The 15,804-nt window shown below is 44.5% G+C and overlaps 1 protein-coding gene across 1 annotated transcript in view; it reads left to right on the top strand.

Moving 5' to 3' along the window:
• The first annotated feature begins 490 nt into the window (after window positions 1-490).
• The window catches only part of RYBP (RING1 and YY1 binding protein), a 71,310-nt gene continuing 55,996 nt past the window's right edge, over window positions 491-15,804 (top strand). Inside the window, exons 1-2 of the mRNA XM_054034934.1 lie at window positions 491-647; window positions 1,757-1,882. Coding sequence (XP_053890909.1) covers window positions 616-647; window positions 1,757-1,882 — 158 coding nt within the window. The 5' untranslated portion in view covers window positions 491-615. The remainder of the gene's footprint in view (window positions 648-1,756; window positions 1,883-15,804) is intronic.

Below are 15,804 nucleotides of genomic sequence, written 5' to 3'. Positions count from 1 at the left end.
TGGGGAGGCAGGTTCCTCTCTCCCAGTGGGTGGCTGGTTGGGGGGGGGGTATGTTCTGGGGGGGGCTGGGGTGGCAGGTTCCTCTCTCCCCAGTGGGTGGCTGGTTAGGGTGGGGGGGCTGGGGTGGCAGGTTCCTCTCTCCCCAGTGGGTGGCTGGTTGGGGGGGGGCAGGTTCCTCTCTCCCCAGTGGGTGGCTGGTTGTCGGGGGGGGGGCACGTTCCCCGTGGGGGGGGGCTGGCTACATTCCCCTCCGGGGGCACATTGCCCTGTGGCTGGGGGGCCCGTTCCTCTCTCCCCTGCCGGTGGGTGCTTCGGGGGGGGCACATTCCCCTCCCCCCTGCGGGTGGTTAGCTGGGGGCGCATTCCCGTCCCTTCTCCCCTCCCCGGCGGAGCCCAAGGCCGGGCCGCCCGGATTGGCCGGGCCGGGCGGCGAGCTCCGCCCGCTGTCGCCGTGCTGTGGGTGGGAGGGAGCCGGGCTGCGCTGCTAGTCTGGAGCGGAGCCTGGCAGCGGCTGGAGCGTCGGCGGCGGCTGAGGAGCAGCCGGAGCCCGCTGGACCGAGTCAGCCCGGACCCGTCTCCTCTCCCGTCGCGCGCAGGGCAGGGGGGCCCCGATCCATGACCATGGGCGACAAGAAGAGCCCGACCAGGTACGGAACCAGCGGGCTCCCGGGGGTCCGGCCGGGGGGGGGAGGTCGGCGGAGAGAGGCTCCTAAGATGGAGGGAGGGTGGCCGGCCGGCCGGGGTAGGGGAGGAGTGTGGGGCCTCCCCCAGCGGGCAGCTCCCCTCTTGTCTGGGTGCTGGGGGCGCCTAGGCCCTTGTGTGGCGCGGGGGGGGGGGGGAGTGTGTGTGTGTGGGGGGGGGGGGGGGGGCTCCTAAGATGGAGGGAGGGGGGTGTTTGTGCCCCTCCAGCCAGGTACAGAAACTCCAGGTTCTCCGCGGTGTGCGAGGGGCTGTTCGCGAGCAGCCAGGCGCCTAAGATGGAGGGAGTGTGCGAGGGCAAGAGGAGGAGGAGGGAGAAGGGCTTGTGTCTCCTTGCTGCTGGTGCCAGGGCTAAGCTGGTGTGAGAGCAGCTATGGCGGCTCCTCTCCCTCACACAACACACTCTCCTCCGCTCCTCACTTCGCCCAGACAAAGGGAGATTTAACAAGGTGGAGGAGACAGACAGACATGGGGGTGGGGGGAACACGCCTCCCAGCTTTTCAAGTCTCACCACCCACCCCTCTCCAAAAAAGGAGGGCGAGGGGGAGACGGGCTCCTCTCGTCTCTCCCCTCCCCTGCCCAAGTCTCGCCCTCCCAGGTTCACTGGGTAACCGCTGTTGTTTGTGTGAACATCGATTGTCTGGGTTTAAAGATTGAGGGGAAACGCGCCCCCTCTCCCCAGTTTCTTTCCTTCCAGGGTGTGTGTGGGGTGGTGGTTAGGTAATGCAGGGTGTGTAGTGTGTGTGTGGGGGGGGGGGGGAGTTGGGTAAAGCAGGGTGTGTGGACGGGGGTGGGGGCGCAGGCTAGTATAAGGCAAAGTGTGGGATTACTGCTTTATAATAGTGCCCCCAATAGCAGATATTTGATGACTCTTTAGGCAAGGAAGAGAAACGGAGTCTGGCGATGCAAGTTGAGAATTACAGAATGCACTGGATTTCACCGCTTGATAATATGGTTTCTAATGTGTGTGTTTTTCTTTTTCTCCTCCTCTCTTCCTCCTCCTCCTTTTTTCCTCCTCCCCATACACACATACGCACACGCACACTCTCTCCTCAAGGCCAAAAAGGCAAGCAAAACCTGCAGCAGACGAAGGCTTTTGGGATTGTAGTGTCTGCACCTTTAGGAACAGTGCTGAAGCCTTCAAATGCAGCATCTGCGATGTCAGAAAAGGCACCTCCACAAGGTATATATATATACATTAAAATATGTAGCTTTGCTTTTTATTTCTTTAATCCATAATTATTCTGTTTTGTTGATTTTACCTGCTATCTTGAAGTGGGTTCTGTATTTTATTTCCTTGAGAGGAAATAATCTCCCCTGTCCTCCTCTTAATACTGTATGTTGTTTTAAATTCTGTTTCAATGCTTAAGTATACCTTGGACACAACAGTTTTGTAGGCATGGTACTGACATTATGTTTGATTCTATATGTTCCATTTGATGTAAAAAAGGCTCACTTTTTTTTTTTAACCTTTCAATTCTGATTTGGGTGGACATTTCTCTCTGCCATTTGGGAAAACAATTTTTGTTTTGTTGGAAATATTGTTATGCATTTTGGGGGATAAGGAAGGTGAAGAGAAATAGTTGAAACTAAAGATGCCACAGAAACACCTTTTTTTTTTTTTTTTTTTTTATTCCTCTTGTCTTGTTGATCTTTGAATTCCTATTGTCATTTGAAATTAGTTGGTTTTCTGCAGAATTTAATGTGGAAATTATGTGGATTTCTGAAATCTGTAGCTGTTGGTTCTTTCTGCATGATGGAAGTTTTTTCAAGATGGTGAGACTGCCATACTCTAGTTAAATGAGTACACATAATCATCCTCCCGACCCCCCACCCCCCACACACACACTTGGTTTTAGAAAGTTACTCTTGACAGTGTGAGTTAGGACTAGACTATGAACATGGAACTCCTTTTTTGTTTGCAAATCTCCTTTCAAATGCCTTTGACTCACTTTAATGTTTTTATATTTTGTACAAGTACATTCCTAAATTTGAGGAGTTCATATTTTTGTCTCTTTCTATTAAGGAAATATTATATTCTTATTTTTTTTTTCAAAGTTTAGGACAGTGTTTTAAGTAAAGCTCTTTGCATGCTGAGAGACATTTTTGTGAGCAGACTGTTTCTTGAAGCCTTCTAGTGCTCTGAGTTGATTGACAAAGGAGGCTAAAAATGTACTCAATTAGTTTGTTTGTACAGTGCTTTGAACAAAAAAAAGTGCCTTATAAGTGCTAAGTATTTATTTATTTATTTTTAATTTAGACCATGCTTTTGGGCCATTGAGCCTGTGGGTGACATGACCACTACAGCTATGTGTAGTATCATAGTACTCCACTAGGTAACTGGCATATTTTAATTATATTGCATGTTGATTAAAGTGTGTGTATGCTTTACAGTAGGGTATTCTGAAAAGTGTTGAGCTAAATTGTCTTATCTGAAATTGGCATATCATTAATTTAGATATGATAATATGAAGAATATAAAGCCATTTGCATGTGGACCTAAATCTTGTTCTGTTAGGCTCCAGTCCTGCAATTTAACCTGCACAGGTGGATCTCTGAGTCTGGGCAAAGTGCTATGGGCTTCTGTGGGATATTTTAATGGATCCATCTGCAGGGTTAAGGCCTGACTTTACTCCTGTAAGTAGTCCTGTTGAAATCAGTGAGTGTAATCATGGTCATAAAGTTGAGCATGTGTATAAGTGCTTGCAGGATGGGGGTCTAAATGAGACAAGGAATCCAAGTGTGGGTGGTGCATGGACTAACTTGGTGTATCTTATGAGATCTTTTCAATTTGAGCACAGTACTGATGTCCTTTTTGAGAAATGAAAATCCATATAAAACTTTTTTGAAAAGGATACATTTGAAAATATTTGTTCAGCCAGAACAATTACTCTTCCAGTTAAGAATGAAAAATTGTTTTGTAAGAGACAACTTTAGGTTAAGAAATGCTACATACATTTGCAAATGTGATCATTGGGTCTAGAACATCATAGAGCATTTTCCCATTAGCACTTTTTCTGGACTGCTTATTTTAATTTAGAATATATTAAGTTTTTGTGCATTTGAGTGCATTAAGTTTGTGTGCCACTGTTTGATTTATGTTGTAGAATTTGAAAGTATGTATGGTACAGGATACTCCCTAAAAAAACCATAAAGTTTTGCTTCAGTGTCATTTACGAATAGTCAACTGAAAGTAGTAGTCACTGTCTGTTGTGAGTGCACTTTTGTTTGTGTGCGTACGTACAAGACCTCAGAGGTCAGAGTTCTTTATTGTGGTTTGGCTTTGAGTGTTACTGTATGTGACGTATAAGTCAATAGCTGGGAAACTCTTCAGAATCTTTTTCATAAGTGACTAAGGAAATGTAGTGGTTTATGGCTGGCGATTTATTACTCAGAATACTTCTGTTTGATGACGAAATTTGTTTGAGTAATTTTATATAAATTTTATCCAGATAAAACGGTGGTTAACCTGAGATATTGGATCAGAAATTTAAGATATAATTTGACAAATTGATGTCATTTAGCCATACTTATAGTTAGTGAGTTTCATTAAAGTTTGAAGTATTTTGCTTTATATTTAAAAGTAATTTGGACAGATTGGTAATATTTTTCAGACATGAAGAGAAGCAAATGTCTTTCAGCTTTAATTCTGTGCAGTTGAAATGTGCCCAGTTTCAAAAGATTTACATGGACCCAAAGTGATGTTTTTGTTTTTCTTAACCCCACAGTGAAGTCAGTGATTTGCTGTAGAATTTATTTTGGCAGATTAATGTTTTCTGATTTGTGAACTAGTTTAGACTTTAGCTAACTCTCATTGTGTACGTTTTTACAGACTTGATATAATCCTTGTCTGCTGTGTGGGAGGGGTCACTGGCTTCAGTGAGACGTTTCACTTATTTTCTGATTTAATGTCCCTTCCCTAGGAGCCTAAAAAGGGAATTTTACATACAGATACAGTGACTTCCAAATTTGCTAATGAACAGGAAGAACTAAGATAGACTATTAATCTGTACCTGAACAGAGTTGTTTTTTTCAGTGGACCCCCATGTAAATATTACAAAATATTTTTAAAATTACTGGGGCCACATTCAGCCCGGGAGAATTCATAAATGTTATGGTTGGTTTAAACCAGGGGTCGGCAACGTTCGGCACGCGGCTCGCCAGGGTAAGCACCCTGGCGGGCTGGGCCAGTTTTATTTACCTGCTGACGCGGCAGGTTCGGCCGATCGCGGCCCCCACTGGCCGCGGTTCGCCGTCCCGGGCCAATGGGGGCAGCGAGAAGCTGCGGCCAGCACATCGCTCGCCCGCACCCCTGGTGTAGACTGAACAATAGTAACATCAAGCCAAGTAGGCTGAGGCTTTGTCTAAACTGGGGTTTTTGTACTGGTATAGCCACATCAATGTGAACTGCTAGCGTAGGTGTGGTGCACATGTGTAAAAAGTGACTTATACTTATCTTGGTTTCAAACCAGGGAAAGTTGCACTAGGGCAAGTCTACTTGCATCTACTAAGGGGTTTGTGCTGGTATAGCTACATGTTACCTAAAAAGAGATTAGGGCTTAAATTAAAACTTCTACTATTGGGGAGATTTGCTCAACACACACTACCCTTCCAGTATCCAATACTACTTCAAAATGTAGAAGGAATATTTAATCTGGACATTTTAGGGCCAAATTTTGCCCCTATTGATATTAATATGAATTGTTTATTTGAGAGCAGAGTTTAGTCCATTGTTTCCAACGAGTTCTCTTAAAGGTCCTGGCAGTCCTCTCCCTTTGTTTCTATTTTGGTGTGTGCACATGTTGCATTCTCACCCAGCCCTCCCCTTCTCCTGGTCACTTCCTCCTCCAGCTGAGTGATCATACCTGAGAATCCTGCCCCTTTCATAATTAGTTTCACACTGCTACTGGTACTCCCAGAAAAGTGGTATTTAGCAACAATATTGATCATTCTCTGGGATTTTCCTGCTCAGGTGACTGGGAAAATGTGGGAGGGTGATGGAGAAAACACAGAATGTCTGATTGTTTTCCTAGCTTAACCCTTTAGGATAGGCGCCTTCTTTGCTTCTCTGCTCCCAAAGCAGGGCTTTTCCTATCAAGTTACAGAGATTGGGGTCCTCTGTACATGGGAAAAATGTGAGAGTGGAAATTTGCCATCTTATTCTTGAGAGTAAGTGACTTTTGAATAAAAGAGCAACAATTTGCCCCATATAAATACCCTGAAGAGCATATGTGGGTTATCACTAGTATTTGTAGACACAAGGTATGCACTTGAAGATCTGATTGGATATTTTTGTTGTACTTGGTAATACATGTCTGATATTAGAATCTTGATCTTATCTCTCATTTCAGTATAGTATATTCATAAAACACAGATTTACAGTGCTTCCCCTACATTCTTATTTGGAAACAACCGATTATGGATCATACATAAAAGCATTTGATACAAAATTAATAATCTATAGTTTGGGACAAAAATCTAAATTACCAGCCTCCCTCCTTTTCTCAACTCTCCCCTCCCCCTGCGACTGTTTCCCCCCCCCCCCCCCCCCTTTAGAATGCATGTGGCTTCCAAGCCATTTTTGAAGGACACAAATCTCCAGCCTACCTCATTTAAAAAAACATTTCCCTCGTTCTGTATCCAGTACAAACACATGCATCACTGTGTGGCTCTTTTTATTGTCAGTCCTGAGCTCATTGTAATAGTTGCTAGGTAGCCCAGTTCTGTTCTGGGAATGAGGGACTGAACTCTAATTGCGTCCCATTCTTTTGACTTAACTGCTGGACCGTCCTTTCCTGAAGATTTTTGTTTCACTCTATAGTCATGAGGTAGTTAGAAGCAAGCTGCTTTCATTTAGCTCTAAGTTAAGTGTCTTTCACATGTATTAAAATTCATTTGATTTTTCTACATAAGTATATGTCTATACTCTTAATATACTACAGTTGTACCCCTGTAAAAAGGTTCTTTCTATTTTTAGCTCCCCAACAACACTGGAGTTGGCAAACCCAGTGTGATTGGGGAGCTAAAAATAGGAAGAACCTTCCACAGATCTGGGATTGTAAAGCAGAAAATATTGGATGTTCACAAACATGGTCTGAACCGCTCAGGTTTTTTCCCAGAGCTAAAAATCCAGCATCTCTGGGAAATAACTCTGAACAGGAAGTGTGTCCTAGTTATTGACATACAAATAAGCACACCAGGAGACACCCCACGCCCCCTCCCTGGATCTTTTTTGCTCCAAGCCTTGGGCATCTGAAATGCTACAGGTGATTAATACAGCAGGTGCCATCTGACTGGCAGAGATGTTTGTTTTCTACCTCCATTCCCTACTCCTCTCTTCCCATTTCTGAACACCTTATTCAAACAAAATAAATAGAGCTTTTGGGGTACATCTCCACTGGGAAAATGTTGATTTTTTTTTTTACTGTTAGCTGACACGGTAAAATCCTATTTTGGACACAGCAGTCTGTTTCACGTGTTAGCAGGATGAGGTAAACACTAGGGGGAAGCTTAAGGTGTAAAAGACATAACATTATTCCTAGTGAAAACAAGACCTTAGTGGCCCCCATGGGTTAGCCCCTGCCTCCTGCTACTCCAGCATCAGATATACACACTATAGATGGCCCCCCTTCATCTTGGTTTGGCTCTCAAGCCCAAGTACTGAAACCAAAGCGTGCAAATAAATATATAGCTATATATAGATATCTATATATCTTTCCTCTCTTGTAAACAGGGCCTGCATCAGCTGGACACCAGCTCCCTCTGTGTGTCTATAGAGTCTTGTGCTGGAACTACGTGAAGGCAGAGGAATGCAAAGTCCCTTTCCGAGCATGCTTTCCTTAAACTGACTTGATTGTTTCACTTTCCTATGGGTTGGTCAAAAAACTGGAAAGCTGAGCAGATTTGAGAGTGTCTTCTCTGCAGTGCACCCTGAAAGATCTCTTATGTGGGCCCTTTAAATTACTGGAACCCAATCTCACGTGGACCTGAAATAGACAGCAAGTGTACACTATACCAAGTAGTTAGGAAACTGCCAGATCCCGTCACCTCCTTAGAGCATGTCTTTTCTGCAGAATTAGCTTGTCTCATGCTTGATACTCATGCTGATAGTCCTCCAGTGTCTTCCCACAATTCCACCCTGTGTGCCCAGAAGGACAGACAAGTTCTACAATTCAGTAGGAAAGAATCATAGAGCGGCTCAGCATATTGCAGCGCAAAGAATCACGAGATGTGCCATAGTGACACACACACAGCTGAGTACAGCATCAGTGAGGACCTGGTAATGGGTATAGCTTTTCAATGTGGCTGCTTACACCCAGATTAGGCTAACCCGGGTGCTTAGACTTTAGTGCCGAACACTTGAGTTAATTTCATAGTGAAGATCTACCCTAACTGTTCTCATTTGGTAATTTGCTCCTCTGCATGAAACACATAAATTTGTCACTACATATATGTAGTCAGTCATGTCACTTTCACAATGATTAAACACTCTTTTTAAAGAGAGGAACCCAATGACCTACTTTGTGGGCATTCAGCTAGTTCTGTAGGTCAGTAGGTTTCCATTCCACAATGTAGGTCACCTGGAAGGTGTGCAGCGCTTCTATAATGAGTAGCGTTTGACCTGGAACAAAATTTACCCAAGTTATGCATGCAACTTTTTTTGTAGCAGTACTAGGTATAGCTTGGTATCTGTCTCTGTCCTGTTGTTCCTTTTCCTAAAGTACAGTAAAGAATTTGGGCTTTCCTGTATGGAAGCATTTTTACAAGAGGACTTGTATGGATTTTTAAATTTTATTTTAAGTAGGTATATTTTAGACAGATAGGGACAACCTGTACTTATTGCTGCCTGGTTTCTATTTAGTGCTCAGCAAAACCACAGAAACATCTATTTAATATTCTTTATATTAATACACTAAGCAAATCTTCTGTATTCCAGAGGAAGGAGAAAATTGTGAAATTTTTGGCTTATCTCATCTACCTAAGTCCACTCTATGGCTGTATGTGCTTACTACATCTGTCAACCTTTTGTGCAAACAAAATATTTCTGTGAACACACAACCAGTGCTCTATTCACACATCTTTAGTGCATCTATAAGCACAGCCAATCCTTTCAGTTTATTTCCTAAACACAGCATCACCCCTTCCGTAAAACAGGTGCCAATTAGAAGCACATTCTGGATATTGACATGCTAATAAGCTTGTCAACCATGTCAGTTTGCATTAGAATTCTTATATTTCCAATGTTCAATTAAGGACTGAGAAAGTGGGTCTGTTTTTCCTTGTTTTCACTTTGGACTCAGCAGTGGTATCTTCAGAAAATTCTGATAAATTTTGCTCCAGCCAGAAAAATCAAAACTGACACAAACATGATAGAATTGGTTAAATACCTGCGTGCAACTCCCATTGTCTCATGGGGCATTTCCCTTTTGTCATGGGAGGTGTTGCCTGTGTTTCTGAGGCAGTGTACACACTACAATGCTCCTTTTGCCAACCAAACTCTCCTGCTTTGCAGACAAGCGGCATAGAGCTTTTTGCGGCAAAGATATATCCACAAAGTGTCAGCGTAGACACTGCGCTTGGTTATGTTGCTGTAAAAATGGCCCCCAGGAGGAGTCCCACAGTGCCCATTCTGGCCGCTCTGGTCAGCCGTTCGAACTCCCCTGGCCTGCAGCCAGGTATGCAGGCATTTGCCCTCCCGCTTTAAAGGCCCATGAATTTTTGAAATTCCACATCCTGTTTGCTCGGTATGGAGCGCTCACGTTGCATCTTCCCAGCTGAGCATGGCGGCTCCACGTGGCAAACACTATTCCGCTTGAAGCACACCTGAGTCATTGGATTTACTGACACTGGGGGAGAGGAGGCTGTGCAATCCCAGCTTCACTCCAGCCATAGGAACTTTGACGTCTACGGGCAGGTTTCTCATGGCCTGTTGGATAAGGGCTATGAACAGGACACGCAGCAGTGCTGTGAAAAGATAAAGGAGCTCAGGCAGGCGTACCAGATGGCAAGGGAGGCCAACCGTTGCACTCGTGCTGCGCCGAAGACCTCCCGCTTTTATAAGGAATTGGATGCCATCCTCTGTGGCAACTCCACTTCAAAGAGCCCTGTGGATACTTTAGTGAGGCTGGAGATGGTGGACAGTGAACCTAACCCCGAGGACAAAGTCATGGACAAGGAGGTCAAGTTAGAGGACGATGTGGATCACATGACAGGATCGTCTGGTGGCACGGCGAATCAGGAGCTCTTTTCCACTCTGGAGGGTCTAGCTAGTCCCAACCGTGTCTCTGGCACGCATGATGCAGGAGAGGAGAACCCTGGTAAGTGATCTTTTTGAGCTGATGCTCGATTATATGAGATAGAACTGTCCTTTATATTCTAGAAGGGGGTGAAGGGACTGAAATGTACAAGACTAGCTGTGTTTGAGTGTGCTCCACATTCCTTTGTGCAACTAAGCAGCGCGGCAGAACAGCAGTCTGTTAATGCACACTGAGATTTCATGGGACTCCTCCAGAGAGATCTCTAGGAAACTTTCCTGAAGATACTCGCCAATCCTCTCCCGAAGTTTCCTTGGAAGAGCTGCTTTGTTCCTTCCCCCATGGTAGGAAACTTTCTTGCGCCACTCAGCAATCACTTGTGCAGGGACCAAAGCAGCACACAGGCGAGCAGCATAGAGTCTGAAGCGGAAAGCGTGCAGGAGATGCATCCTTGCTTACCCTCAGGAGTGAGATATCGGCTTCAATGACCCCTGCATGTGGAAAATGGTGGCAGAATTTACAATATTGTCCCTAGTCGCCTGCACTGATGACCTTAAAAAAAACAGCTAGACCCTTTGTCCCATCTTAAGTCCAACTCCCACGCGAGCCGAACTCACCATGTTTAGGGCATTCACGGAGATGTGTGCTTGCAAAGGGATAGTGAGAAAGTGGTTTGTATGTAAAAAGATGTGTATTTTACTATAATGATTCAATGCTGTGCGTGAACTAACAATCGTGCTTCTGTGTATTGTTTTTGTGCTTCTGCAGATGTATAGGGTAGGGGTTCTCAAACTTCATTGCGCCACAACCCCCTTTTGATAATAAAAATTACTATACGACCCCAGGATGGGGACCAAAGCCTTAGCCCCGTTGCTCCAGGGGGCCAAAATCCGAGCCCAGCTGCCCTGGCAGGGAGGGCCAAAGCCTGAGCCCCATGACCCCGGGTTGGGGTGGGGGGCCCAAAGCCGGGGCCCAAAGCCAGAGCCCAAGGGCTTCAGTCCTAGGAGAGGGGCTGTAACCTGAGCCCTGCCACCCAGAGCTGAAGGGCTTTGGCCCCGGGTCCCAGCAAGTCTAACACCAGCTATGGTGACCCTATTAAAATGGGGTTGTGACCCACTTTGTGGTCCCAATCCACAGTTTAAGAACCACGTGTGTAGGGGGTTCAAAGGCCACACCGACAGAACACCTCTGCTAGATAAGGAAATGACCAAAGCGGTGCAAGGAGGACATGTTCCAAGAGGTGTTCCAATCCTCAGAGGCCGAAAAAAGAGAATGCAGGGAGGAAAGACAGGACAGAAAGGAGAGAGAAGCACGTTGTTAAGGGCCGGGAGTGGATGATAAAAGTGATGGAGGAGCAAACTGAGATGTTGAAGTCCCTAATCATGCTCCAGGGAGAACACGTGTGCTTCCCCTCCCCCCCCCCCCATCCCCCTGTGGGCAATACCGAACTGCTTTCCATGCCCTTCCCAAACTCCTCCTTGCAACTTCCTGGACAATCTCAGTACTCCATTCACTCCACCACTTCGGACAGTTTCCAAAATGATAGCTGGACTTGCACACAGCTATGAGAGCCTATACTGCCCCTGACTGTTATGTCCCTTCCCATCAAATTTTTTGTGTGTGTGTGTGTGTGTTGTTAATTGTTATTTAATAAAAACAGGTTTCAGAGTAGCAGCCGTGTTAGTCTATATCCGCAAAAAGAACAGGAGTACTTGTGGCACCTTAGAGACTAACAAATTTATTAGAGCATAAGCTTTCGTGGACTACAGCCCACTTCTTCGGATGCATATGCATGTAGTCCATGAAAGCTTATGCTCTAATAAATTTGTTAGTCTCTAAGGTGCCACAAGTACTCCTGTTCTTTTTAATAAAAACAAACTCTGAAATATAACCAATCTTTGTCTCGTACACATGGTGATTTCTGATGGTAGTAATACATAGTATCAGTTTGATCATTTTCTGACTATAAATCCCGGTCAGGAATTCTCACAATTTTCATGCAAGGTGGCAAGTTAACAAAGCATGGCAGAGTGCTGTATAGAAAGATATGTTACTGGTGGTCATTATAAAAATGTTGTTTCAAAGTCTCCCTGGTTCAAATTCAGCAGCCAGGCGATCCGCCTCCATGCTCCACAGCAGGGGAAATTTTTCACCCTTAGCCTCACAAATATTATGGAGCATGCAGCAGGCTGCTATGATGATGGGAATGTTTTCCTCATTTAGATCTAACCTGCCATAAAGACAGCGCGAGCACGCTTTTAATCTTCCACTATCATTCTGCACCTGCTCAGCCTATTGTTGAAGCGCTCCTTGCTGCTGTCCAGGTTTCCCATGTAAAACTTCATGAGCCATGGGAGTAAGGGATACTCTGGGTCTCCCAGGATCACTATGGGCATTTCAACATCCTCCACAGGAATCTTCTGGTCTGGAAAGAAAGTCCCTGCTTGGAGCTTTCAGTAACAGCAAGTGTTCCTGAAGATGCGTGCATCATGCATCTTTCTGGACCACCCTGCATTGATATCAGTGAAATGACCGGTGATCCACCAGCGCCTACAGTACCATAGAGAAGTAGCCCTTTATGTTGACGTATTTCATTGCAAGATGGTCTGGGGCCAAAATTGGGATATGTGTGCCATCAATCTCCCCTCTGCAGTTAGGGAATCCCACTGCTGCAAAGCCATCCTCTATTTCACGCACATTGCCCAGAGTCACTGTCCCTCATAGCAGGATGCCCTGCACACTTGCGTTACCGCAGCCCCAGCAGTTGATTTCCTGACTCCAAACTGATTCGCGACAGACCGGTAGCAGTCTGGAGTCGTCAGGTTCCACACAGTGATAACCACACGCTTCTTCACTGCTAGGGGATCTCTGTTTTTGGTGTCTTTGTACTGCAGTGCTGGGGCTAGGTCTGAACACAGTTCTAGGGAGGTGGCTTCTGCATCCGGAAGTTCTGCAACCACTGCTTGTCATTCCAGACCTGCATAATAGTGCAATCCCACCGCTCAGTGCTTGTTTCCTGAGCCCAAAAGCAATGGTCCACTGTGTTCAGTTGCTCCATGAATGCCAAAAGTAATCTGGTGATGTTTTTTCCATGGCCGCAGCAGGTCAGGAACTCTGATTCCTGTTCAGATTGGGAACTCACAATATACTGCATGACCAATCGCGATGTTTTTGTAACTGTGACCACAACAGTAGAGAGCCATGCGGATCCATCTTTTCAGACAGAGATGGTGAGCGCACAGTAAACAGGAGCCATTGAAAAATGCCGTGAAACATAGTTGGAAAACCATAGAATGCTGGGATAGAAAGAACTACATCATCGGATGTTGAACCTACAACCATGATGCACTACGATCCGCTCTGCCTTCCCACAACTCCTAGCTGCAGAAGGTGGCAAGTAGCACAGTGGGATAGCTACCCACAGTGCACTGCTCTCACTGTCCGTGGTAGAGCACCAAGAGTGGATGTGCACCACCAACAGAAGGAGCATAGTGTGACCATGCACAAGTGGTGTAATTATACCATTTTTTGATTGTCGGTTTAACTTGCGTCAACAAAACTCTGTAGTGTAGACAAGGCCTGAAAATAGAAGTGGGCCCGGTGTGTCCATGGTCAGCATTCTTTTCACAAATGATTGTTGCTAGGAATACTTGAGATAAGGCTATATCTACAGTAAAGGCAAGGAACTTGTGGTACTCAGGAGATGACCTGGTTTCGATCCCTGATTCTGCTAGGGCTTGTCTTCACATAAAGCGCTATAGCTGTGCAGCTGCACCAGTGCAGCCATGCTGCTGTAGCACTTCGGTGAAGACGCTCCTACACCAACGGGATAGCTTCTCTTGTCGGCATAGTTAATCCTCCCCCCCCCCCCCCCCGAGATAGCGCTGATTTAACCCCCTGAGTAGATGGTATAACTGTGTTGCTCAGGGGTGTGGATCTTTCACACCCCTGAGTGACGTAGTTATACTGATATAGGTCTGTAGTGTAGACCTGGCCCTAGTCTTCCTTCCTGCCTTTACCTCTGTACAATGGTGATAACTGTCTATGTTACAAGGGTGTTGAGGCTTAATATTTGTAATGCACTTTGAGATTCCCAGCTTGGAATTGCAATAGACGCACAGGATTTTTTTAAATTTTTGAGCTGATCACATTTCTGACAGATATGAATTTAGATTACTATGTATCTGATCAAAGTTTATAATTTATGGTGTTTTGATAGGAAGCCTCCACTTTTAGGTAAATGTAGCAATGTATTTTCTTTGTCTCCTTTACTGCCATTCTTAATTAGAGATTATTGAAATCTCCAAGAATCCTTTTTACAACTTGTGTTCAAATATGCACACAAGTTTTAGGTGCTTTAAAGTCCATAGTATCCTTTTGGACTATCTTTTTTTTTTTTTAAGCTTGCTTCACTTCTTGTAATGCACATAAGGTAGTTTGCATTCTACTTGGGGACAAACAGTGAATAAATGCTTAAACTTGTGGGTCTTTCACCAAGCAGGACTATATTCTTCAGTATTTAAGAGTTATGATAGATTTCTTTGTAGCATGCAAAAGTGTTGAATGATGTGTATTATCTTGCCTATGATAAAACTGTCATCTTCAGATTTATAGTGGGTGGTAAACATGTGAGTGAGTAGAATCCGAAATACTGTTTATTATTTGAACTAAGTTGGTGGCTTCATTTGTCTGGGGTTGACCTATATTGGGAGATGTTACATAAAATATTCAGACATAACAGGCAGAGTAATTTAACCATTATTCATTCTAACAGATTTGGTTAGGAGATGTAGATGGACCAGGATTAATTTGTTTGAATTATTTTACAAAAGTTCTGCAGGTTTGGAAGTTGGGACCATCAGTTTCCAAAATGATAGCTGGACTTGCACACAGCTATGAGAGCCTATACTGCCCCTGACTGTTATGTCCCTTCCCATCAAATCTTTTGTGTGTGTGTGTGTGTGTGTGTGTGTTGTTAATTGTTATTGGGACCATCAGCTGCTCCATGCTGAAGGCAGACTAGAGGTCTAATCCTGCTCCTTGTTAAATCCGTGACAAAATTTGCAATGACTTTAGTGAGTGTAGAGTGGAGGACTACATGAATATAAAAATGTTCTATATGTGGTTAATAGTAAAGTAATATAAATTCTCCTACTTTTATATTTCCCTCTCAGTCCTGTCTTTAGTGGCCATCAAAGTAATGTGCATTCTGAGCCTACGTGAAAAGAGCAGTTTAAAAATGTCAGGGGATCAACTAGTCTTTTCTTAATTATCCCCAATTTACCATTTGCTAATTAGTTGAGATGAGATGTGAAGGGTGAATATAATTCTATATAGATTAATTTATGTACAAAGTGTTTTACTCCCTGTTTGTAGCTGTGTAAAATCCAGGTGCATGTGAGGGCACATAACTTTATTTATTCTGAGTTGAACAGTGCATTCACGTATGCTCAAGCTCTTGAAGCTTTGTTCTGAGATTCTGCTCAAATATTTAGATCTAATTATTTGAGCTGCTGTATCTGGCATTCTTATTCTGAAAATACCTGCACGGGTTTTTTTCTGAAGCAGCACTGAACACTTTCTCTTCCTGAGATTTCAACAGAAGAGGCAATATATTGATGGATGATGGCCCTGTGATTGACTCCATCAGCCAGTGTAGTCATTTGTCTCCTGGGGATACTGGGATGGAGCACGGCATTTGCTGGTGCGGGGAGGGGTGTTCCTCTGTGATGTTAATATAGTGTAGAAACTTTGCTATCCCTTTGTATTTTTCTAGGCCCTTTGGAAAAAAGTTTCATTTTCCTATTTTCATTTTTTAAATATAGTAAGAGTGGATGTAGTGCTCAGTTTA

The sequence above is a fragment of the Malaclemys terrapin genome, chromosome 7, assembly GCF_027887155.1.
Source record: "Malaclemys terrapin pileata isolate rMalTer1 chromosome 7, rMalTer1.hap1, whole genome shotgun sequence".
Taxonomy (NCBI): domain Eukaryota; kingdom Metazoa; phylum Chordata; order Testudines; family Emydidae; genus Malaclemys; species Malaclemys terrapin.
Note: the sequence above shows the minus strand (reverse complement) of the source record. Positions and strands in the feature narration are given on the sequence as shown.